The sequence below is a fragment of the Leiobunum rupestre genome, chromosome 7 (genome assembly GCF_980474605.1).
Source record: "Leiobunum rupestre chromosome 7, qqLeiRupe1.1.hap1, whole genome shotgun sequence".
Taxonomy (NCBI): domain Eukaryota; kingdom Metazoa; phylum Arthropoda; class Arachnida; order Opiliones; family Sclerosomatidae; genus Leiobunum; species Leiobunum rupestre.
Genome location: NC_143390.1, coordinates 41,722,097 through 41,748,202, shown reverse-complemented (window position 1 = coordinate 41,748,202; position 26,106 = coordinate 41,722,097). Strand labels below are relative to the sequence as shown.

The 26,106-nt window shown below is 36.2% G+C and overlaps 1 protein-coding gene across 2 annotated transcripts in view; it reads right to left on the bottom strand.

Annotated features, from left to right (window-relative positions):
• Nucleotides 1-10,172, bottom strand: part of LOC149936338 (uncharacterized) — a 32,712-nt gene extending 22,540 nt beyond the window's left edge. For both annotated transcript variants that reach the window (XR_016472192.1, XM_090153005.1), the window contains exon 1: nucleotides 8,888-10,172. Coding sequence is in view for 1 of the 2 variants with exons in the window: in XM_090153005.1 (XP_090009131.1) it covers nucleotides 8,888-9,567 (680 nt within the window). In the remaining variant the exon portion in view is untranslated. The remainder of the gene's footprint in view (nucleotides 1-8,887) is intronic.
• Between the last annotated feature and the right edge of the window lie 15,934 nt (nucleotides 10,173-26,106).

Below are 26,106 nucleotides of genomic sequence, written 5' to 3'. Positions count from 1 at the left end.
ACAAAACCTTTGCCACATTTTTCTGTGGATTTTTCGCTGAGCGTACGCGATTTTTCTGAATGTCCGACCGCTCGAGATTGCGTCTAACGCTTGAAATGAAAGAGGTTTCTTTTGCTATGACGATTAAAATTACCACTACAAATGGAGACGGTCTTTATGCTAAGTCGCAATATCGTAATAACGTATGTCGATGTTATCTCAACTAAATTGTCATCTCTTAAATATTTAAAACGTGGCTTTTGTCGCGTTCATTTTATCGGCTTCGGGAATCGAGTCTGTCATCAGAAACGGCTTCAAATGGTCGCGAGCTTTTATGGTTTCTTCTCCGTTCGTTTTATATCCCGGAATCGTCATTCTTTTCGCTGGTGGCAGCTGTTGTAACTATATCGTCCGCGAGCCTATTACGTTCGCATTCTTCGGCGCGCGCGAGAGTCAAAAAGCGTGATGCGTCAGGAGGAAGAAATTGACTCCGGTAAGAAAGGCCTTTTTACAGACGTCATAATAATACGTCACCTTGGCAACTTTATCTATTTAAACAGTTTGGCAAACGTTCTGTCGAACTATCCCAGAGTACACCCGCGATTTTACGACCCAAGAGTTGGCAAATGCCCAGATTTCGATAATTGTTGTCTAAAAATCGCTGTTTATTTATACATATATTATATTACACGCGTTTTTATCCGCAGTTATTAATAACCTCTCTTTGAATAACATTTGAACAGCGAGGTGGTTTCGTAAACACTTTTCTTTATTAATTTGTAGTAGGTATTTTAATAACGAAATTCGGGTGTTGATTCGGAACAACAATTGTTTAAATTTGACTAATGTCAAAAATGTATGCATTTATTTTACTAAAATATATTATATTTAGTCTTAAAAAGATAATTTGTTATAAGATAGGCCTAAAAATACATACAAATGAAAATATTTAGGTTTGTTTGAAAAAAGTGTTCGACAAATTAAATTGTTGTTTTCAATATCTAGTCAATGCAGTTACAATTGTTTTAAAAAAAATCTACGCAACCTAACTTAACCAAAGGCCAACTATGATTTATCTGCTTTTATCCTATGACGATTAAAAAATACCAATAATAATAATAATAATCAACTAGGCTAATACCCTTGGCACCACCTTAGGCCTAAGTCATCAAGCGACTTTTGAAGCCATTAATTCAGGTGGCCGGGTTACAACGCGTAGGAGGGTGGTGGCAAGCCCTGTATGCCACGCGATCGAGCCAACAGCTCCCTACACTAACTATTACCGTTAACCTCAACAAGTTTTTATGGAAGGGGAAACTGAAGAACTCGAGGAAAAACCCCTTAAACCAGTGAGTGAGGTTTCGTAAGCCTATTTAGTCCACTATAACGCCCTTTATTATCCGTGGTAATAACGTTTTTTGACAAAATGTTTATAATTAGTTACGAAAAAGTTAAATTTAAGTGTTAATTTAATACAACACAATTTAAGGTCAATTTTTAAATATCCAATATTGCTAGCAGTCTGAAACGTAATAAATTTTATTTATCTAAATATATACCGCTGGAAAAAAAATCATGTTTTAAAAATCTCCCGAGCTGAACTTGGGTTGTTATACGTAGGATGATAAAATTGGCGAATAAGTAGATAAGTCCATAATGAAAAAGGATAATAAAGCTAAATCCTAAACAAATTTGAAGAAATTTAAAAACTTCGAGCGGACAGAAACGCGAAACTCGGACCAAATAGATCTTCGAGTGAATAATTAAATTATTATACGTAGAATGTAAGAGGCTTAAAATAGTACTAGAAGTTGCTTTTTGAAGAAGGGTATTTATTCTTAATTGGCGCCATCTAATATTAATGAAAACATTAAAACAAAACCTCTAAAGGATTCCCTCTAAATGTTTGTCTCCTTGTAAGTAAAGGAAGCGGGTGGAAGCCGGTAATGGCTGCGCCCCAGGCTTCATGAACTGGCGACGAAATGGGATTTTTCAAGTCAATTTGTGGGGATAAAATTGGTAAAAGTAGTTAAAATTGATATAGGGTATAGTCGCGGAAAAACGATACAAATTATCCTGGCCCGTGCAAGTTGGGGCCCCGGGTTTGTACCAGTCTCTCACGTTTCTCTAGAGGCCCAGGCCAATTCTCAGCGGCCCTGAATATAACCGTTAATAAAACATTTTTAAGGCTTATATAATTTGCACGAAACCACTCGTAGACCACAACTCAATTAATTTTCACGTACGTAAACGGAAACCGAAATTAAGTATAAAGCCAGCAATTCACTTTAACCAGTAATGACCGTTATACGTCATCGGAATAAAGCTAATTTATAAGCCTGCTCACCCCCCTACAGCCATATGCAGTGACCGAACGTAAAAAGTTGAAAATCCATTTGTCCGCGAAATAAGTCCGCGCTGAACGGAAATCGACACTGCGTACTGAGAGAAAAATGTGCAATCGCCGAAATTCAATTACCCCGCAGTCACGCGATTTCGTTTCTAACTCAAATAAATCTGAGAGAAACCCGCGCGCAAAAAAGGATAATATTAAAACGCGACAAACGAAACGGATTATTAGGGGTTTTTTTTCTTCAAAAAGTGAGATTGTATCCTGTTCGTTTGTACGTGGAGAAATAGGCCTTTTTAATAGCCGTCCACGATCGTCGTATCGCTAAGAGAAAAGACTCCTATTAACGAACGCGCCAGACCAACCAATGAGAATTATACAACGCGTGATATCGTGTTTGGCGTTGTAATAGCCACCCGCCCATAATTCTATAATGGCTCTTATAATTCTATGTAGTTCCTTTTTAAGCGTTCGGTGGCGATCAATCCGTGACCAGACGATCCAAGCGGCTAAAATTGGTCAACACGCCGGATACCTCCCCCTCCATTGGCGAATGCAACGCCAATTACTGTTATACCCAACTGCCCTTTTCCCAGAACTCTACCGACCGCCCAAGTTCCATAAGGAACTCCGCGACGTTCATCCATCCTGAAACCCGCAGATTAAATAATAAAGAGAATTTTACTAATTTTCTTGGTTGGTGGATCCGCGAAAGTATTTATGTAAATATAGAGAACTTAAAACCGAAGGGTGGGGAGGCTTTTGATGGATCCACGATATCCGAATTTGGTAATTCTTGTACAGGGAAGCCGCCCAGTTCGCCAATAAGGGCTATAGTAGCGTGTTCCTTGGTTGCTATCTGCCAGGATTCGATTACGGTAATAGATATGGTTTAAATTTCATCCTCTTTGCCTCGCGGGAGTTTGTTAAACAGTCCGCGGCCATCATTCTTCCCGGTTTGATGTAGGTAATTGGAGGATGGAGCGGGTTTCGTTACCTTTTTAAAGATTCAGAAGACGCCGTCCGCGGGGAACACGTTCGGACTTGGAGGATATTGCCGACTTTGGACCAAGTATGAATTTAGCTAAGCCCAGTTCGTGGGTATAATATAGATATCGGTATTGAACTAAATTGGGATAACATTGCTGAAATTAATAACAATGATAATCAGCTAGGCTAATACCCTTGGCACCACCTTAGGCCTAAGTCATCAAGCTATTTTTGAAGTCATTAATTCAGGTGGCCGGGTTACAATACGTAGGATGGTGGTGGCAAGCCCTGCAAGCCACGCGAGGCGGCAACAGCTCCCTACACTCACTATTACCGTTAACGTCAACAATTTTTTGTGGAAAAGGGAAACCGAAGAGCTCGGGGAAAAACCCCTTAAACCAGTGGGGAGCGAACTTTCAAACTCAACGCAGAAGGGGTTGTTTCGAGTTTTCACCCAGTGCCACAAGTTGGGATCGAACCCGGCTAATCTTGCTGCGAGGCGTAAGTGCTAACCACTCCGCCACTCCAATTGAAGCTGCTTTGTTGGGTTTGGCCTAAGTATGAATTTTATAAAAAGCCAGTTCGTAGCTAAATTGTTGATAACGGTATTGAAGTATATTAGGATAACTATGTTGCAATTTGTGGGGTTTTAACCAAGTATGAATTTTAGGAAAGTTCAATTTGTGGATAATTATACATACCAGTATAGAACTAACTTGTTATAACGATGTCGAAATTGATGGTTATTTGTCGGGTTTGTCCAAGTATGAATTTTAGAAATAACTGGGTAATAAAGATACTGGAATAAAACTAAATTAGGATAATGTTGTGGACATTGGGGGTATACGTTTCTCTTATACCTACCTACATTTTAACACGGATTTTATCTTTTTAAAATTCGAAATCCAATTTTTTAGCTTAATTAAATCGTTTGTAGCCTAACTCGATTTTAACGGTGTTAGATTAACTCAGATTAGGTTTGGTTAGGTTATATTAAATACTTGCAGATGCGGCAAATACATAGATAAATAAATTTTCCTAATTTTAAAAAATGTAAGTAACGATAACAGAAAATTAAAAATTTTAAATGTAGATTAACACGCCTAACCTCTTAATTCAAATTCCCTCTACTTCATCTGCCCGGTGGAAAATATTCTAAATGGTCGGTGTTGAAGCAAATCTAAAAGTTCTTGACACTCTCCTCTCGCTACGGGGAAACTGATACCCCTATACCCCTATAGGGAAAAAAATGACTGACACTTATCCAAAGAGCTATCATTGGCCGAATTATCTCTAAATTTGGGAATAAACCCTATTTCGTACGAAACAGTGTGTTGGTAACTTTGACACAATCTGTTTTTATCTAAAACGGGAAACTGTATAATTTGAACTTCCAACACCTGGGGCTTTTTTCTCACCTCTTTTTGGCCCACCATCTGTCCTCATTCCCATTGGCAGAGTTAATTAATTAAAACGCGTAAATCCATCCTATCACGTTCATTATCTTAGCTATCGTATTAAAATGAGTGAAATCGCGTTTCGCTTTAACACCCTCAGACCAAAACTGCATCCTGAGAGTCGCGAGTCCGATCGTGGCCTGGCGAAGATAGTTAATGGCTCTACGGCGCGGATGGCGTTAAATAAGACTTTAAGGAGGCGGTACCACGATCTCTCTCTTTCGTCTTTTGTATTATTTTCATTATTTCTCGCGGGCTGGCAGTCATTATTTTTAGCCGGCGAGGCACGCATCATCTATAAAGAGTTCCGGCATCCATCCTTAACCACGTTCTCCCTTTTCATTACCGCCATCTTCTTAAAGACCGGTGTTCTTTTACAAAAGGCCGAGAAGGCTGATTTTAATCAACCACCCATTCTCTTCCTTTACGGGGTGAAAGGCGGTAGCTGCCACCTCAACTCGAGACGATTCCGAGTAAGTCGTACCTCCCTCCTTACTTACGGATAAACAACCCGGTTACCCTGGCTATAAGTCGCGGTCCGTTTACTTCGGTATCAAGCGATATGATCCCCGTATAAATCTGTTTTTGGGAGGACACCTACGCCCTTGACCCCGTGGCTACACCCCCACCCCTCTTTGGAAACCATACGCGCTGCGAGGAATGCCTTAAAAAGGCACGCGTTCGTACCTCTTTTCGCCAAACTCCCGATTCTCGAGGGGTCCAGAAACGCCCCTTTTCTAACGCGATATAGCGCCTATTTTGCCTTTTTCTTTATGAAGTCTACGCTCGCCTCGGATCCGAGTTCGTGAAATGAATACAGGTCCCCGTTTAAGCTATCAAATTTACACGCGCATACATTGCGCTTCCAAAGATGTATTTTATAGAGTCTAATTAATTTTGGGGGTTGGTTAACGTGTCCTTTGCGGGTATTTTCGATTCGCCCTTTATAAATTACACGTAATATCGTGGAAAATTATTAGTTTTTAAATGGTTCTAATAAGACTAGATGGCCTCATTTTGCTTTCCAGTTTTTAGGGTTTTAATAGAAGTTTTAGGCTCGGTACATTATAAACCTAAGCAAAGTTAACTACAATAATAAATAAATATATATATAATATAGCCGCCTTCTTTAAATGTAGCGCCTGCTGAGAATTATGTGAAATAGCGGATTAGAACAGTCTTGAAATTTCTACGTTTAGTTAATTTTATTTTTTATATAGTTGTTTTATCGCATCTAAATCTGATTTAGCTTATTTAAATTAAATTTAATATTTAATAAATATATAGAGAGGGTATTACCATAAGCAAATTTACTTTTGGAAGCAGCTATCAATCATAATCATAATCGTAATCATAATCATAATCAGCTAGGCTAATACCCAAGGCACCACCTTAGGCCTAAGTCATCAAGCGACTTTTGAAGCCTTTAATTCAGATGGCGTAGGAGGGTGGTGGCAAGCCCTGCATGCCACACGATCGAGCCAACAGCTCCCTACACTAACTATTACCGTTAACCTCAACAAGTTTTACTCAATCTTTTTGAGTAAACTCTCCAACTCTAATTGTTTGTTTCCCCGCAAGTACGGCCCGACGAGAAAGGGGCCCACAACCAACTTGAAGGGGCCCCGAAAAGGGATTCTTCAATTCAAAGCTAATTTTATCTCATGTTTAGTTCGTTTGTAATAAATTTAGAATTAATTAAAGTGCCCTTAGTCTATATATTACGCTAATTGGAAATATTTGTAAACTGGTAAATATATTGTGAGGATACTTTTGGAAGTAGCTGTCTGGCCTTGAGTAAACACTTAACCTAGAAAATGAAAACACAACCAGTGGCGGCACCAAGGGGTTGGCAAGGTAGGCCATGGTCTACCTTAAAGTTATAAAGGGTCTTTAAACCCTACCAGGGAGACCAAAAAATTTAGATTTAAATTCCTTTAAATGCTACAGAAAGCTAGGGCAGGGAGCAGATCATTTGAAATTTTTAGTACGAATCGCCATATTGTGCTAGCTATAGTTAATAAAAAATAGACCCCAAAAAATAAATATAGGGGTCCCTCTTATACTTGACCTACCTGAACAAAAACCCTAACGAATCCCTTATTGCCGAAAATCTTTTTCCATTATGTACTGATAAATTTTGTATTTAGTTCTGCAATTTTTTATTTCATTTAAGAACCACCTTACAATTTCTGTATATACTGTTCACTCAAGGTCGTGATAAAATATTATAACGTCAATTTAAAATTAAAGATTTTTTTACTCTAAATGAAATAGACGTTGGAATCGTTTAAAATAGTACCAATACTGTTTTTCAATACTTAGCAACTAATCCTACAAAGGACCGAAAACTTTTGATTTCTTCAAATAAATTTAAATGCCAATTTTTGCTTACTTGATTGAGTAAAGCGAGATTGTTGTGAATCAAGAATAAAATTGGCCACTTAGGTATTAGTATACAAGCTAAAATTTATTTAACGAGTTTTCTCAAGGGCGAATTGAATCGTGAAATAGAAAAATATATAAACTTCCAATATTTAGAAATCAGTAAATCAAAATATAAATAATGTAATTTTCATCATGTTACAACAATATCTTAATTTAGTACACCAATTAGTTTCTATATACAGGTACATTTTCGTAGAAATGTAATTAAAATTATATTTTTGGAATGTAGCAATATTTCAAAAATTGTAAATGATCGCGCTAAGAAACCCAACGTTTAAAATTCTTTAATTTAAAAAATAAGATTTTCTAATTTTATCTATACAGAACGAAAATGATGCTTTCGGCATTTTATCATTTTAGGGCTTATACTAGAACCGTTGCGGATCCCGTATCTTGCTGGAGAGCGTTTATCCGCGTTTGAGAATCACGCTGGGTCTTTCTCACTTTGGGCGGCCAAATTGCCTTCAAAAGGAAAGTCGGGACAAAAGACATCTCTCTGGCGAGGGGAGGCGGATCCATTCTTGCGTAATATGGAGAGTTTGGCCTACAGCGCCGAGGTTTAACTTGACCTCTCGGGGGATACATCGCCGGTAGAAAACGTCAAATTGGGGGTAATTGGCCCGCGCGAAGCGTGTTATACGCGTCTATTCCACCCACCCTATCTCTACCTCGCTGCTAAAATCAATAAAACGCGCCAGGCCACCCCTGTGACAACGTGTTGGTACCTCTCCGCGAGTGTGTCTACATTACGTATTTTCAAAACCAGTAGCTTTCAATTTTCGGGGATAGGCCTAATTGGCTTTTTTTACAACCCAGCTCGCGAGGGTAGGGTTCCCGAAAACGGAGCCAGATTTTGGCAGAATTTTAAAATGGAAGCAACGTGTGCTGGCGAATTTTTATGGCCCCGTAGTAAAACCCCTTGTTTGTCAAAAGTACCACGTATGTTCAAGGACATATTACGTAAAACCGAGGGGTCGGACATTTACCAAAATCCCGTACACTTTGTCTAAAATCGCAAAATCTTTTAACTCTCTCTGTGGTAAATTAACATTTAAATCCCAAAATCACTTCAGAAATAATGATAAAATCGCCAAAATCTCTACGAAATCCCGAAATCCCGTACAAAATAATGGTAAGTGTCCAACCCCTCGCGTAAAACCCTGGTGTTTATGAATGTTACCGTTTATGCGCGGGTCGTGCGCGGGTATATAACCTACATATCTCGTTATTTATTGTTACAGACCCCGGGTCAGCTCTTTTTTGACAAAAACTGTTACAATATTTTATAAATATTCCTTAGCATAGCAAATTTTCCGTTCATATACTGGTTTCGTTTCTGAAATAACTGCTTTGTAATGGGCTAGTATTCGAGTTATTTATTTATTTATTTATTTATTTAACATATTACAAACCACTAAGCAGTTAGCAGAAGTATCGTGATATCAAAATTATTACGTAACAGATTGAACCATTCTTGGTTACTTCTAATACTTAAAAGTCGCTTTGGGTCGATTTTACACGTTATGATAAAGAGTAATTGAAATTCGTCTTTTTAGAATCTTTTATTTATCTTTAACCGTGGTTTAAAATAACTATCTAATGGAATAGTAGGACACTATAAGGGTACTAATAATTAAGGAATATACGTGACAATCGTTCCTACCTGTCTTTGGCCTCGGCCGCTCTGTCGCGTTGTCTTCTGTTCTTGAACCAATTGCTGACCTGCGTGGTGGTGAGCCCCGTGGCTTCGGCCAGTTCTCTCTTTTCGCGCGGCGAAGGGTATGGGTTGTGAGCGTACCACTCTCGCAGAACGTTCCGGGATTTCTCTTTGAAGCAGTAACTGGTCTCTTCCCCGTCCCAAATGGTCCTGGGCAGAGGGAACTTCCGCCTGATGCGGTACTTCCCGACGGCGCCCAGAGGCCTGCCGCGCAACCTTTCCGCTTCGATGTAGTGAGCTTTGAGCCACAAGGCTTGCAATTTAGGATGGGAGGCCGGTGAGAAGTTGTGACTCTCCAAGATCCGGTACAGTTCCTTGAAGTTCCCTCGGTGGAAGGCGACCATGGCCTTGGCCTTGAGGACACTTTCGTTTTTCTGCAAGTGCTCGCAAGCGGGCAGGGACCACAGGAACCTGCCCAGCCTCTCGATGTTTCCCGATTGTTGAAGGACCTCGCAGACGCACGCCACTTGCTCCTGGGTGAACCCGAAGGAGGGCAGCATGGCCCCGGGCGACGCGGGGCTGACCACTCCGGCGGCGGCGGCGGCGCACGTCGTGCTGGCCACCGACGGCGGCAACAAACTGTTCAAAGACGATAGCTGGTTATCGCTCATATGTCCCACGATCATCTGTCGCTGGTAATGGGCCGTCGGCTGCTGACGCGAGAAACCCGACGCGAAAGAGGCCGCAATGGCGGCGTCCGTGCTGTCCGTCGCGACTCTAAGACGTCGCTGCTCCCCGCGACGACCGCGATCCAGACCGCGCCGCGAACGAAAACGCCACCGGGCCTCCGCAGCCGAGCAACGTTTCGCCGACGGACATCAGTCGCGACGTTTCCCCGACGATAAACTACTTATTCGCCACAGTCCCGGGACAGACGAACGGACTTTTCCTACAGACGGATTCGCTTTCGAGGTATACTCTAGCGATTCAACTCGTAACTTTTGAACTGGGTAGTCGCGTTGGTGGGCAAAGTCATAGCCATCTTGCTCCTAATATTCTTGGACTAGTTTCTTAAGAGGCAGACTTTCTCGGAAGGAGCTCGCGAAGTCTCTTTTCTCGGCGCGCATGCCGTTCGCGAATTCGCGTCCCGCCGTTAGGGGCGTCTCGAACAGCCCGAAAATAATTTTTTCCCCGTTCCGTCTCTCTCTCTCCTCTCTACGTGCTATAATAAACACCGGCGTATATCGACGCCGCTGTAATACGGCTGTACCGTATATACGGTTTAATTCTCGTAGAGGCCGCTAGGGCGAGCGGCGGTGGTACGTCGGCCTAACGAGGCTTATTCTCTTTAACGCGCCTGATTCACGGCGACATAATCATTTTTGAGGCGTTGGAAAAGCGCGGCTGCCGACGCCCGCGAGCCTCCATCATTGGTTAGATCTCGGTGGCGTCGCTTCTCCGCCGCTAACGGGCCCGGTTGTCATGGCAACGACGTCCGACTCGGAGCGCGCGCGCCCGCCCCCTGCGCTCGGCCATTTTCCACTCCCCGCGCGGCCCTCGCACGCTCCCTGACTTTCGCGTCGCCTATGATTTCCCGCCCCCCTCGTCCCTCCCCCCTACCCTCCCCGGGATTTGATTTCCCTCATTTGATTCCGTCCCTCTCTTCGAATGGAAAAGGATGCCGGCCTTATATCTACAGTTACAAACTGTACCGCCTTCCCTTCCTTCCGTTTCAACGTCATCTCGATCCGTCCCACATATTCCTTTATTTTAGTTTATATTTTTATCCTTACGGCAATATACGCCTAATTTATTTTTTGTTTTGTTTCGGTATTTCGGGTTTTACGACAACATCGGTTTCATAAATCGCGGGGAAGGCGTCGGTATAAACGGGTTTTTTCGTTCATAGCGTAACTTTGATAATGAAGAAAGACATATTTATACGTTGAATTTTTCATTTTTTATTATTACGTAAGCTCGGACCATTAAAGATAACTTATGGTCTTATTATCATTTTATCGTTGTTTCGCGCGCGGATAATAATGAGTTACGCGTCTTTGGAAAGAGGTTCGACGTACGCGGGAAAACCGACCTTCGCTCGCTTCTTGTTGACGTTGTAACCCAGATACCTCGTCATAGCAGACTGCTATTCAGACTAATCACTCATTATTCGCGTTGTGTCTCACAAATAATGCCTCTTGTCTCTATCCGAAATTTCTACATTATTCTGTTTAGTTTATCTTCAGTTAATACTTTTGCATTTCTTTAAGCCGAATTTGACAAATTTACATCTTTAAAAGGTTTAATCTAAATTTAATTTGAGTTTTAATCATTTATTCAAATTTTCTTCTGGCACAAACAAGTTGTTTTACAATTAATTTTTGATAAAAATTTTCTTAGTCTAAACTATTTTTATTTATTCTTTGAAATTTGGGCATATTTTGATTTATATTTGATTAAGATATTTTCCTAAGGGCTGTAAAGCAGTAGATTTTTACAATTGTTATTTGGGCTTTAATTTGGGCAAATTTGTTTAAAAGTTAAAGACATTGTAAATAATCTAGGTCAGTTTTTATTTTGTAATTTTATGTAAGGATTTTTAAGTTTTTAGCTTTCAAAACGGTAAAATTATGCAATTTATCAGAAGTTTATACTGTAACTCTAGAACGTAAAAATGAAACATGTACCTGCGCAGGTTCGCGTCAGTTTTCAAACCGCGGCTGTGTACACCACTTTACGGCTTCTCATCCGAGATATCCACTTATTTATCATCTTTTCCCATCGAAGACACGAGTTTCAAGGAAATAATACTTATCTCGGAAGGGGATATTATACACTTATGATTTTACGCGGAAAGATTAAATTTAATCCGTTCCTTATCGCTTAAATCCGAGCGTTTAATGGCTTTGTAAGCGGCAACCCAGTTTGATTCGCATCTACAAACGAACGCGGGGGATTTCCCTTTGATGTCGTCGCTTCGGAAAACACGAATTTCGATGTTTGTCCCTGTCTTCGCAATCTTGATCTCGTCCGGCGGTTTCCACCGTTTCTGTCCGCGGCCTTTTTTCGAGTCCATCGATGACTGCTTTTATCTCGCTTGTGAAACGTAAAACTCAGCGCCGTCCCTTTCGCCCTTCAGACAAATAGCCCCAATTTGCGGCGGGCGGCCAGCGGCGCTAGGTGAAGCTCGCCGACCGGCCGATCAGCTCGGATTTCGCGGCGATCCTCGTGTTATCACCTTCCACGCCGCGCTCGGAGACGATGAGTGTTGTAACTTCATCCATATTAGGGAATACGTGTTGAAATCCCTAATTTAGCGCCTCGGCTGTGTTAGATTGCTCGTATAAGATAGCGCGCTTACGAATAACCCACGTTACGATTGCCCGCGATTTGTTAACTCCGTTTACTGGTTTTTCAAGCTACCTCTTTTAGAGAAGAATTGCCAGGGCCTTAGCTCTGTAAGGTAACTTCTCTCTCGACACCGGTGTACCGCGGATAAAACACTTCTACCGGCGCTAGTAGGCCAAATCTTTTATTTTATTGAAAATGAAAATGTACCTTGGTTTGGAAAATATTATTTGTACTTAAAATAGGTCTTTCTATAAAATACGGGAGGTCACGTGTAAATGTTTTTTCTACGTCACTAGCTATAGTTATTGAAGATAGAGAGCACGCGCTCGTGTTGATGGAATTTGAAGTCCACGTGCGAAACGCGCGTGCCAATAAAGTACTAATAATCTTACGCTCGTGACACAGAGAAAAACATTTTATACTTCTAACTTTTGTATTGATTTATTTTATAGAAACACCCCTTGATGACGCATTTCCTTTCCTGGTTTCTTTATTTTATGTACGGGAATTTGGATGCCAAACGGATTTGGAAAAAAATTACGTTGGTTTTAAGATATTAAAATAAAATTTTGAATTTTTAAAGTGCAATGTGTATTTTCGGTTTTAAAACATAAGATTCGAGATTTTTCAATCTTATTTATAGATTTTTAGACCTCTTGAAAAGGTTTCGGGGCTAGGTATTAGGATTTTCAAATTGATTTCAATATTTCTGGGAAATGTTGTCGAACTAAACGATTTTGGAGAATTAAGCGAGTCTATTTTAATGATTGATGGCTTTAAAAGTCGCTTGATGACTTAGGCCTAAGGTGGTGCCTTGGGTATTAGCTTAGCTGATTATTATTATTATTATTATTATTAAAAACTATAATTTAATTTTATAAATAATGGAAATATTTATAAAAGTTTAAAATTAAAGAAATAATGAAATAAGTAAATAAATAATTTAGTAAAATAAAAGTAAATAAATAATATATTAAAATAAAATTATATAAATAATAAATTAAAATAAAATTATATAAATAATAAATTAAAATAAAAGTAAATAAATAATAAATTAAAATAAAAGTAAATAAATAATATATTAACATAAAAGTAAATAAATAATATATTAAAATAAAAGTAAATAAATAATATATTAAAATAAAAGTAAATAAATAATATATTAACATAAAAGTAAGTAAATAATATATTAATATAAAAGTAAATAAATAATATATTAACATAAAAGTAAATAAATAATATATTAAAATTAAAAGTAAGTAAATAATATATTAATATAAAAATAAATAAATAATATATTAAAATAAAAGTAAATAAATAATATATTAACATAAAAGTAAGTAAATAATATATTAATATAAAAGTAAATAAATAATATATTAACATAAAAGTAAATAAATAATATATTAAAATTAAAAGTAAGTAAATAATATATTAATATAAAAATAAATAAATAATATATTAAAATAAAAGTAAATAAATAATATATTAATATAAAAGTAAATAAATAATATATTAAAATAAAAGTAAATAAATAATATATTAATATAAAATTTAATAAATAATATATTAAAATTAAAAGTAAGTAAATAATATATTAATATAAAAGTAAATAAATAATACATTAAAATAAAAGTAAATAAATAATATGTTAATATAAAAATAAATAAATAATATATTAAAATTAAAAGTAAGTAAATAATATATTAATATAAAAGTAAATAAATAATACATTAAAATAAAAGTAAATAAATAATATATTAATATAAAAGTAAATAAATAATATATTAAAATTAAAAGTAAGTAAATAATATATGATTATAAAAGTAAATAAATAATACATTAAAATAAAAGTAAATAAATAATATATTAATATAAAAGTAAATAAATAATATATTAATATAAAAGTAAATAAATAATATATTAATATAAAAGTAAATAAATAATATATTAATATAAAAGTAAATAAATAATATTAAAATAAAAGTAAATAAATAATATATTAATATAAAAGTAAATAAATAATATATTAAAATTAAAAGTAAGTAAATAATATATTAATATAAAAGTAAATAAATAATATTAAAATAAAAGTAAATAAATAATATTTTAAAATTAAAAGTAAGTAAATAATATATTAATATAAAAGTAAATAAATAATATTAAAATAAAAGTAAATAAATAATATTTTAAAATTAAAAGTAAGTAAATAATATATTAATATAAAAGTAAATAAATAATATATTAAAATAAAAGTAAATAAATAATATATTAAAATAAAAGTAAATAAATAATATATTAAAATAAAAGTAAATAAATAATATATTAAAATAAAAGTAAATAAATAATATATTAAAATAAAAGTAAATAAATAATATATTAATATAAAAGTAAATAAATAATATTAAAATAAAAGTAAATAAATAATATTTAAAAATTAAAAGTAAGTAAATAATATATTAATATAAAAGTAAATAAATAATATATTAAAATAAAAGTAAATAAATAATATATTAAAATAAAAGTAAATAAATAATATATTAAAATAAAAGTAAATAAATAATATATTAATATAAAAGTAAATAAATAATATAAAAATAAAAGTAAATAAATAATATTTTAAAATTAAAAGTAAGTAAATAATATATTAATATAAAAGTAAATAAATAATATATTAAAATAAAAGTAAATAAATAATATTTTAAAATTAAAAGTAAATAATATATTATAATAAAAGTTTATAAATAATATATTAATATAGAAGTAAATAAATAATATATTAATATAAAAGTAAATAAATAATATATGAAAATAAACGTTAACGTATGTAAAAACTAGTGGATTATTATTTCGAATTTCTTTCAAACGCCAAGTATGTCAACTCGCTTGACTTTTGCTCTCTGATAGGGATGTAGGGGGCGGGAAGGTATATACATAGCTTCGGAAGACCACTTCCGGTTTTGTAAATTATGACGAATTATCGTAGTCGCTCTTATCGACCGAAGTCGATCGTCGCGTCTATGAGAATGCAGGAAAACAGCTGGGACCATAATTAGAGGCTAAGACGAGTTTGTTAATATTTTTGGACGAGGAATTCGACGCGGGGTCCTCCTACCATCACCGCCAGAGCTGCTCTTGCGCAAGACCCGTAAACGAAGCGTCAGAGAAATCTTTCTGGCGTTTGGGAAGACGGGAAGAGGTCAAAGTTGAAAGCAGTAAATCGGTGCTTAAAAAAATAGAGACCTAGGCTTAGGCCTAGGAAAACTTTCTTCTTTCCTTCGAGAGGGGAAAGAATCAGTAACCGTACACGTTGCGCCAATAAACCCAGGCGTTCACTGGCGCTCCACGATAACCGTCCACCTCGCTGCAGATATTAGCGCGTCGGTGCGGTATCGCTTCGCATTACGAAGATGCATTGATCGTCTGTCTTAAGTCAACCATAGAAGGGTCCCGAGTCAGTGGATGGTCGAACCGAATGTCGGAGTAAAGTAAAGTTTGTTTACTTATTAGTCCAACTAGAGTGTCGGGTGATATTGACGCTGATTAACCGCTGGAAAGCCGTCTCCGAAAGAACGCCGCAAAGGCGCGGTGGTCGAAAACAGAACCGGAGAGGGGGGAGGGGTGGCGCGAGTTGAGAGGAACCAAATTAGCGTAGCGGCTAACACCCCTATCGCGCACCCTCACAGCCATAAATATAACGCGCGGGGCCCCAAATGGAAACTTGAGAGGAACCATGACTTGGAAACATTCGGTTCTTGTACGCCTTCTTCGTCTCTCCGAGTCTTATGTAAGAAAAACATCACGATTTCAACGCTCGCAAATTTACAGGCTCTGTAGTTGCAGCGTTGAAATATAAAGATTCAACGAGTTCGCGCGATCTACTGGGATTTATAATTTCGAATGTTTCAGATCGTATTCAATTTCGTTTATTTTGAAATTCGAAGAACGACCTTTTTGGATAATATAAACATACATCTCATGATAAGTTAAATCATATTAAATTTTAAAAAATGAGTTATTAAAACAATTAACGTGTAAAATAAATAATGAGGAAAGTGAATCACGTTGTAAATAGATAACGTGGAAGCTGAATAATGTGGTAAATTGATAACGTGGAAGTTGAATAAAGTGTTAAATAGATAACGAGGAAGCTGAATAAAGTGTAAATAGATAACAAGGTAAATAGATAATGTTGAAGCTGAATGAAGTGTAAATAGATAACAAGGTAAATAGATAATGTTGAAGCTGAATATAGTGTTAAATAAATAACGTGGAAACTGAAAAAAGTGTTAAATAGATAACCATGTAGATATATAACGTGGAAGCTGAAAAATGTGTTAAATAAATAATGTGGTAAATAGATAACATGGAAGCTGAATAAAGTGTTAAATAGATAACAGGGTAAATATATAACGTGGAAGCTGATTAAAGTGTTACATAAATAACAATGTAAATAGTTAGCGAGGAAGCTGAATAAAGTGTTAGATAAATAACAAGGTAAATAGATAACGTGGAAGCTGAGAAATGTGAAATTCTAATGACGCAGAAACTAAATAGCGTGGTAAATAGATCACGTTTAACCTGAATAAAGTGTCATATTAATGACATTGTAAATAGATAACGAGGAAGCTGAATAAAGTGTTAAATAGATAACAAGGTAAATAGATAACGTGGAAGCTGAATAACGTGTCAAATAAATAATGTGGTAAATATATAACGTGAAAGCTTAATGATGTGAAATCTGAATAACGCAGAAACTGAATGAAGTGGTAAATCGATAACTTGGTAATTGAATAAAGTAGACTGAATAAATCAAAATTTTAATAACGCGGAAACTGATAAACGTTGTAAATGGATAACGTGGAAACTGAAGAAAGCGATATCTAAGTAACGAGGAAGCTGGATAACGTGTAGTTAATAAATAGGTTGAAACTGAATAACGTTGTAAATAGACAACGTGGAAACTTTATAACGTGATATTTGAGTAACGCAGAAACTGAATAGCGTAGTAAATGGATAGCGTTAAAACTGAATAACGTTGTAAATGGACAACGTGGAAACATTAAAACGTCGAAACTGAATAAAGCGGAAACTGAATAACTGGATATCGGAATAACGCAGAACCTGAATAACGTGGTAACTGAATAACGTGCAAACTGAATAACGTTGTAAATGGGCAATGAGGAAACTTTATAACGTGATATCTGATTAACGTGTAAACAGAATAATGTGGTAAATGAATAACGTGGAAATAGAAAAATGCGGAAACTGAATAAGGTAGTAAATGGATAACGTGAAAACCGAATAACGTTGTAAATGTATAACGTGGAAGTTTTAATAAATGAAATCTGAGTTACGCAGAAACTAAATAACGTGGTAAATGAATAACGTGGAAACTGAAGAAAGCGAAATCTTAATAGCGTGAGTTATAAATAGCTTCAAATTAGTTTTCACTTTTTCCGATTCCACTTTATTCAGTTGCCACATTATTTTTTTTACTAAATCTTTCCCACGTTATTCGGCGCCTCATTTTTCTGAATAAATGTTTTCCGCTTTCAATCAAAGCTATCTCTCGTTTTTTAAGTTGAGAAAACAGCTTAAAATGTTTGACCGAGATGACTCTGATATCAATTAATTACATTAATTCCCTTGATTACTCGTTCAAGTATTACTGGGAATTCGAGCGTCAAAATTGTAGTATACGAATCGCGAAGGGCCACTTCAGCGAAGTGCAGGTTTTTATCGTTAAGTTTTTAATACATATTTGTCTCCTTTTTTTTTGGCTGGAAGCGAGCGATGTCGGCGTCGGATAGTGCGGGAGCATAAATTAAGGCTAATTTTCTAAGAGCTCGGTAAACTATGGAGCTTGTCATCTCTCTTGGCTCTTGGCTCTTGGCGCTCCGCGGGCGGGGGTGGTGGTGGCCCTCGGGATATTGGGTAACGCCACGCTTATTGTTGGATGCTGCGGGGTAACCCGACACCGACCCAGCTGCCGACGCTCCTTCATCTACAACGTCTCCTTCCTACAAACATCATCCTTCTCTCTCTACCCTCCACCGTGTCCAAGTTTCGCTTCTTAGCTCGCTTCTTAGCACGCCGCGATTCCCAAACGTATACTTCGCCCCTTACAAAGGCACTCTCGGAGGGGCCCAATGGTGAGCAATATGGAGTTTCAGTTCTCTCGGTCACTAGTACTCCCCCCTTGGAAGGATTTCGTCTTTACCCCGGCAAAGAGACTTATAAGAGTTCATCCTTGGAAGTTGGATGGAGGTTTTTTTTCTCGTCGGAGGCGGCGTCCGACCTTTGCGGTGGCCTCTCGAGTTTTGAATCTTGCACGCATCGCAAAGACGTCGCGCAAATTTTCAAAAATGACTTTTGAGATTAGGCAAGAGGCTTATTCACACATCGAGTCCACTCGGCCCATTTCTGCTCCGCGAATAAGAGCGACTTTTGTTTTTGTTTACTCATTTTCAAGAGCTAACACTTGTAATCTTTAAGTTGATCCCTTCAGTTTTTAAACAATAAAACATTTTTGCTGAAGTGTGATTTTTTTTTGTCGTAGGCACCCTCAAGTTACAAGAGGCAGCAGGGCTGTCCGATTTCAATCGCTTGGTTTTTTTCGGGAATTTGAAAATAATGAAAGTATAGAAATAATAGATTTAAATCATACAAAAAAGTTTAATGATTTTATTAAATATACAAAATTTGTTGTACATGGCAATTATAGACCAAACTACTTAGCTGGATATTCAAACAGTAGCTTGGTTTCGCTTCTTTTTGGGTAAATTAATTTTAATAAAGATTAAGTTTCATTTTAGGCTATACGCAAGTAACGAGTATAAAAACTGCAAAGATCAAACCAAATTAGAATTAAAACAAAAATACAATTTATTTCAAATATAATATTGCTTTAAACTAAAAAAAAACAAATATTTTTAAACTTACAAAATAAAAAAATTAATTTTTTTTATTTAAGACCAATAATTTATTTATTATTAAATAAAATCAAAAGTAATCGCTAGTATAAGTAAAATCTTTCTTCTGCATTGTCGCAGCTTTTCTATTCTACGATGTTCAGCCATTTTGATTTTCCTAGGTTAGGTATCCTATAGGTGGTTCACCATTTGTTTTTTTTTAGCTTAGTTAGTCTAGACTGGGAAACTTTTTAGTTTTCATATAACCTCGAGTGAAATACAAATACGATATCCGAAAACCGACGAACAACGATTTAAGAAATAAATAACATTTTGATAAGCAAATTAAGTTAAAATTTTAAGAGTAACTTTCTCTGACACTAATCAATTGGCAACGGGTATGTTATTTCTGAGCCATTTGAATCAGAACACGACTGTTAATTTTTCTATTAAACAAAATGACAATTAAAATGTAATTTTGAACAGAACATTATTTGTAATGTTAATTTGATGTGTGTTTTTCAACAATAATAGTAATGAAAAAAGTTATAATCCTACATCGGTCTTTCAATGGAATAATAATTGGCATCGTGTTTGTAACGAACCTCACCGAATACCAATCTATTTTATTCAATTCTGTATTGAAGCGTTCTTACTATTACTTAGGAATATTTAATCGTGTTATGATAAATAACGCGATAATTTAAAAATAACTGAATAATGTGAATTAAGGTTTAAAGTTTATAAGTCCTTATCAGGGTAAAATACATTTTGCGTTAGAATTGGAGGGGTTGTGATGATGACTTACCTTAATGAATAGATTCGAAACGTCCTTGTTTTTAGCGATTTCACATATCAAGTAAGTTATAACAACTTTTTTAGTATTCGGGTTGATCCCTCGTTAAAATCAACAACTCTAAGGATTGTTTCAATACAGAATTAAATTAAGCGATTCAGTAATCGGTGTAACACTATATTAGGAAAACATAAAAATATTTAAAAATGTGAGTGCAACCGCATTAAGAGTTATTTCAAGGTTAAAAGGGGACGCTGATTTCGAAACATAAAGACTGCCAGAGGGTGTTCAAGGTCAAAATGATCTCTGTACTTGAAACTTTTCAAATATTTCGAATGCAGAAGATTTGAAGGAGGTTTTTAAGTGAAAATGGGAGATTGAGCTCAAATATAATTAGACTAGGCATTATCCACTAGAGGGGTAATAAAATAATAGCAATAATTATCGGAATTGAAGTGTACTCTTTTTACCCTAAAACGTTTTATTCGCCTGTTCCGGGGATGAGAATCACTCCGCCCCACAAACTATTCGCTTGTTCCGGAGTATTAGGGCTACTTTGTTTACTCCTTCTGAAAAGAAGTTGTAAAGGATTGTCTGCTAGCCGGAATTTATTTGCTAAAAAAGCCACAAACTTTTTTACTCCTTCTCGAACTATTCGCCACTACAGAATCGGAGTAAAATGAGGTCAAAGCGTTACTCTTCTTATACCCTACTCCGAAATACCGGAACAAGCGAAAATAAACTCTAAAATTTTGTATTGGTGCTTGTTTTGTAAATCCCCGATGAACTCAACTAGCTAAAACCCAGACCAAGGACAAGCTAGCTAGTTCTTAGCTATGGTTAATTTCAAATATTAATGTGGTGAAAATCTCCCGTGTTTTTTAAATAAGAGTAACCTTTAAAAATCACGAAGTATACGATGGAAAATATACGGAGGCATGTCCCTCGATAGTAAGCGACGTGGCGGGTAGAGAGAAAAAAAAACGTTTTTAATCCCGCTCGAGTGCGTTATTAGATTGTCGAGAGATAACTCGGCTTGCGGGAAATCTATCTTTCTCCGGAAAGAAGCGAATCAGTTTTTGGCTTAAGCCGCTTTTGGGGAACGTCGCGTTCCGCGGTCGGCCCACTTTTTACTCTGTCTGTCGAAAACCTCCGCGGCCCACGAAGAAGAAGCGGTGGGCCCTGCACTCCGCGTCAGTGGCTATCTCGGATCGGGATCTAAACGGCTAGCATCTGTTACTTTATACCCTCTTCTTTCGCGCGTATTCTCAATCGAATGAAAGTTTGGCCCTCCAGTAGGGCCTCTTCGGCTGGTGTTGCGCCGTCAATACGCCCAACCCGAACTAGTCCTTCGTCGAGCCTTCCCCGCGTTATAATGGATTAAGCGAAGGAAATCCTTGTCCGATGCTCTTTTATTCAAATTGCGCAGACTGCTGAGATGTCGTGGACAGATAATTTCTCGGGTTTACGCGTGTTGAACGGCCGATGGCAGCTAGGGTCACCGCTTCTAGAGTTTACGCTCTTCATTCATTCTGGTTAAACTGCAATATGATATTTCGCCGTTGAAAGGAGGTTAGGAAACTGTTTGTCCTTGAAATATATTGGAAGTTACCGGTAACGCTTCTTTAATGGGTTGAAAATGTATCTTCAATTACCGCTAGTTTTTAATTCCTTTCGCTATACTGCATGCAGCTGATGGCGGATATTAATTTGGGAAATTTAAGTCTTATTGAATTTTAAAACGGTACAAAGGGTATTAAAATTATAAGCAAACTTCATTTTTCGTTGGGCTTCAAATATTCCAGATTTTTCTTAAGTGGAAGTTGATTTAGAACTATTAAGGTATCGAATAGAATCAAACTGGTTTACAGCTTCGATGAAGCAAGCTCACTATGTGTTGGTGAAAATATATACTAGAAATTCTACCAGCTATTCTGGTCATAGCAGACGAATTTTGTGAGCACTTCAATTAATTACATTACAAGTAACTTCCTATGGTGGTGCCTTATGCTATTAGTCTAGCTAGTTATAAAAATTTTGTAATTATACTAGCGCCATCTGTGGACTCGTTACCATAGCAGACAATTTCTAGAAGCAAGAGAGCTATTATAAATAATAGGTCAGCAATGGATGGACTTTTAAGCCAGTCGCCATGCAAGGGTAGGTTCGGCTTATTGATATAGATTTCACTTTCACATCAGTTCTTTGATTTTCCACCGATATAGATTTTAGAATCAGTTCATATTGGCAATTTTCAACTATTTTGGATTTCGGTATCAGTTCAGATTCGTGATTTTCCACTTAAATCGATTTCGGGATGAGTTCAGTTTGTCAATTTTCCACTGATATTTATTGCGGGATCAGTTCAGTTTGTCAATTTTCCACTGATATTTATTGCGGGATCAGTTCAGTTTGTCAATTTTCCACTGATATTTATTGCGGGATCAGTTCAGATTGTCAATTTTCCACTGATATTTATTGCGGGATCAGTTCAGATTGTCAATTTTCCACTGATATTTATTTCGGGATCAGTTCAGATTGTCAATTTTCCACTGATATTTATTTCGGGATCAGTTCAGATTGTCAATTTTCCACTGATATTTATTGCGGAATCAGTTCAGATTGTCAATTTTCCACTGATATTTATTGCGGGATCAGTTCAGATTGTCAATTTCCCACTGATATTTATTGTGGGATCAGTTCAGATTGTCAATTTTCCACTGATATTTATTGCGGGATCAGTTCAGATTGTCAATTTTCCACTGATATTTATTTCGGGATCAGTTCAGATTGTCAATTTTCCACTGATATCGATTTCGGAATTATTTAAAATTTTGTTTATTAAAAAAATCTCTACTAAACCTTGAACATAGCTTTTGTTAGTAAAATTTGAATCTTGGAATGCGAATAAACATATTACATAAATAAGAAACTCAGAAATATAAACAAAAAGTAGCCTTTCTCCGTATAAAAATTCCTCGAATCATTTATCACTCGGCAATAAAGTGGCAAATAAATTAAACTCTTGAAATGAGAGGTGCGACTTTTACCACTTCCGCTCTCAGATCTCCTTCTAAATAATCTCTCTCTCACTCTTTCGGAAACGCAGCGCAGCTTTTCACGAATTTTCTCTTTCTCGCGCCCCTTTCCCTACTGAAAAAAGTGGCAAGGCTGTGTATATAATTGTACATTCTGTGGGGAGAGGTATAGCGAAGGCCAGCTTCTCCCAGAAGCGGCGCAAATAAATAGCCCAAAAGGAAAACGTCCCTATTTATTTATAGACCTTAATTTTCCAACTCTTCTCGCTGGATACTTCAACGCGAGTAAGAGGACGAGGTACAGTCGGTTCCTCACTGAAGTGGAATCCGATGTAAGGTCGTCAGAGTGGGAAGGGGAAAAGGAGGTTGGTATATAAAGTTCCGCGTCGGAAGAGGCAAACTTTTACTATTTTCATTCAAGAAAATAAAGAGGGACTTCGTCGTGTATTTTTGTTAAAAGAAGTACACCCTTTACTTCGAATCCTCGCGGTGCTAGTTACAAACCGCAGGCACCGCTCAAATATACACGGACCAAATTCTTATAAACACGCGGCTAGGACGGCATTGAGATATATAATACCAAGAATGAATGTTAACCTAGAATATGTGACTGCAAATATAGTCTCCGTTTTCATGATTTCCGGGAGGTATTCTCCGCCTGCATCGAGAGAAAAGCACGCGATCGTACCAGAGCGTCTTCCCTCCTTCCTGGCAGAAAGGGGGAAAGTTTGCGCGAGAGAAGACTGAGGGGCGTGGTTATTTTCCGAGGAGTTCACGAGGCTAGTAGGGTGATGCCCGTGTATATTCTCGGTTAAGTGGAATGGATTCTTGATAATACTTGGCGCTGTTCGGCTCGAATCGTTCTCTGTCTATATATACATATGTATAAGTAGCCCAGATTTTTGACTCGTCATTTATGAAGAAAATACATTGTTAAAAGAGCTCTTTTTTACGCGTCAAAAAAGAACGTGTACACCGGGAGCGCGAAAATTCTCGATTGAAAGGCGAGACTAGTTCTTGAAAGGGTCCCTTTTCGGCTGTTTTGTTAGCGGTCCTTTTCAATAAGGGCTGTTTGTCAGACGAGCCCACTCTTTGGCAAATATCAAAGCCCTCCAGCCCTTAGTCGCCGCCCTTTCGTCGAACCCTGCTGCAGTTCGTTACGTTGCTTTCCCCCTCTCAGCCCCCTTTGGAGTTATCGCGGAATTACGGCTCTATTATATTTATTTATTTGGCTTCTTACGCAACTTGAGTTTAAAACGCAACGTCCATTGGAAATTCAGAATTTTCTATTTTGGCTAGTTATTTTTATGAAATGAAAAATGAAGTTGAAATGAAACGCTAATGCTTTCTCTCAGAAAATGATGTTGTCTCATTTTTTTATACCATTTAAATATTATAAACAACAAGAAAAGCTTAGTATTTTTTTACAACAAACTGAAATACAGAAAGAAATATTTTAATATTTAAAACGCGTTCTTTAAAAAATAATTCTCAATCAATAAAAAGTTTCCTGTTTTCACATAAAGTTGTTATTTCAATATTAAGTAGTTCTGACGTCGATTATTTGAAGAGATAATCACTGTCTAAAAATCTATACATAGTTTGCAAGCTTTGGTAATTTCAAATATGCAATTAACTACGTAATTAATTAAGCTACAGGCTGGGTACTTAACCTTTAAAAAAAATGCTCTGTTATGGTTTCTCTATTTATAGCTGTAATCCATTTTTCGCATTTTAATGGATTTCTCCTAGGCTTGGGTACTAGAGAAATAAATTCAACGAGCTTTTGAATCACCACGACACTAAAAAAATAGCTTAATAACTACCACCATTCCACGAATTGTAGCAACCAACGCGAAATATTATCGAGATGGTGCCAGGCTAACACGATCTGGACTTCAAGGAAGAATCGAAAACATCCAGGCACCCCTCTGCTGGCTTCTCCTGTATGCCTGTTTTTTTCCTCCAAGATTATACTAGAAGTGGTAATCTGACCAAATTGGTTGGTATTTGTTTCGTTGGCTAGTGGGTAAAACATCATGGTCTAGTTTTCTCCTGGCACGAGTGCAGGGCACGGGAAAACGTCGCCGGTGTGTGCTTAAATCGCGTTAAAAGACATCAGTTTTATGAAACCAATGAGATTTGATTTCAAGCATGAGGGCTAAAAATACATTCTTGTCAGATACAATTTGTGTCTGTACAATTTTTTGCTGATTTCATTTAAATCTAACAAAACCGAAATTGAAGTGTCGAAAACAGCGTTTGAAATTCACGATTCGTTTTTACGTAACTGACGCCAATTACATGGTGAAATTGGGTCACCCGCCACAAATATGCTACTTTATACAAAAATATATCACGTGCTACATTATTTGACGTTCTAACGTAACTTTTACTACCGGAATGAATTTCTTGCGTTTTTTGTCAACATTGAGCTGGATTGGCACGAATTAAAATTATAACTAAATAAATATTAAGTCAAAAATGATGGGAAATATGGGGAAATATTTCATTTGCGAGAGGAAAGAACACTTTTTAAGGAAAATTAAGATTAAATGGGACAGGATCTAAATCGTCCGCTAACACACACTTTTACTGGTTTTTCACGTAAGCTCCAATCATTCTTAAGTAGCTTTTGTTAACCTAGAAATGTGAAATTCGTTGATCCACCAAAATATGAAACTTTACACTTCCACTAAAGATGTAAATTGCACTACATTACAGTACATTAATATATAAAATTATTATAATATTAATATAACATTAATACTATATTAATATAACATTAATACTATATTAATATAACATTAATACTATATTAATATAACATTAATACTATATTAATATAACATTAATACTATATTAATATAACATTAATACTATATTAATATAACATTAATACTATATTAATATAACATTAATACTATATTAATATAACATTAATACTATATTAATATAACATTAATACTATATTAATATAACATTAATACTATATTAATATAACATTAATACTATTGTAATATAACATTAATACTACATTAATATAACATTAATACTATTGTAATATAACATTAATACTACATTAATATAACATTAATACTACATTATTATTATAACATTAGTATA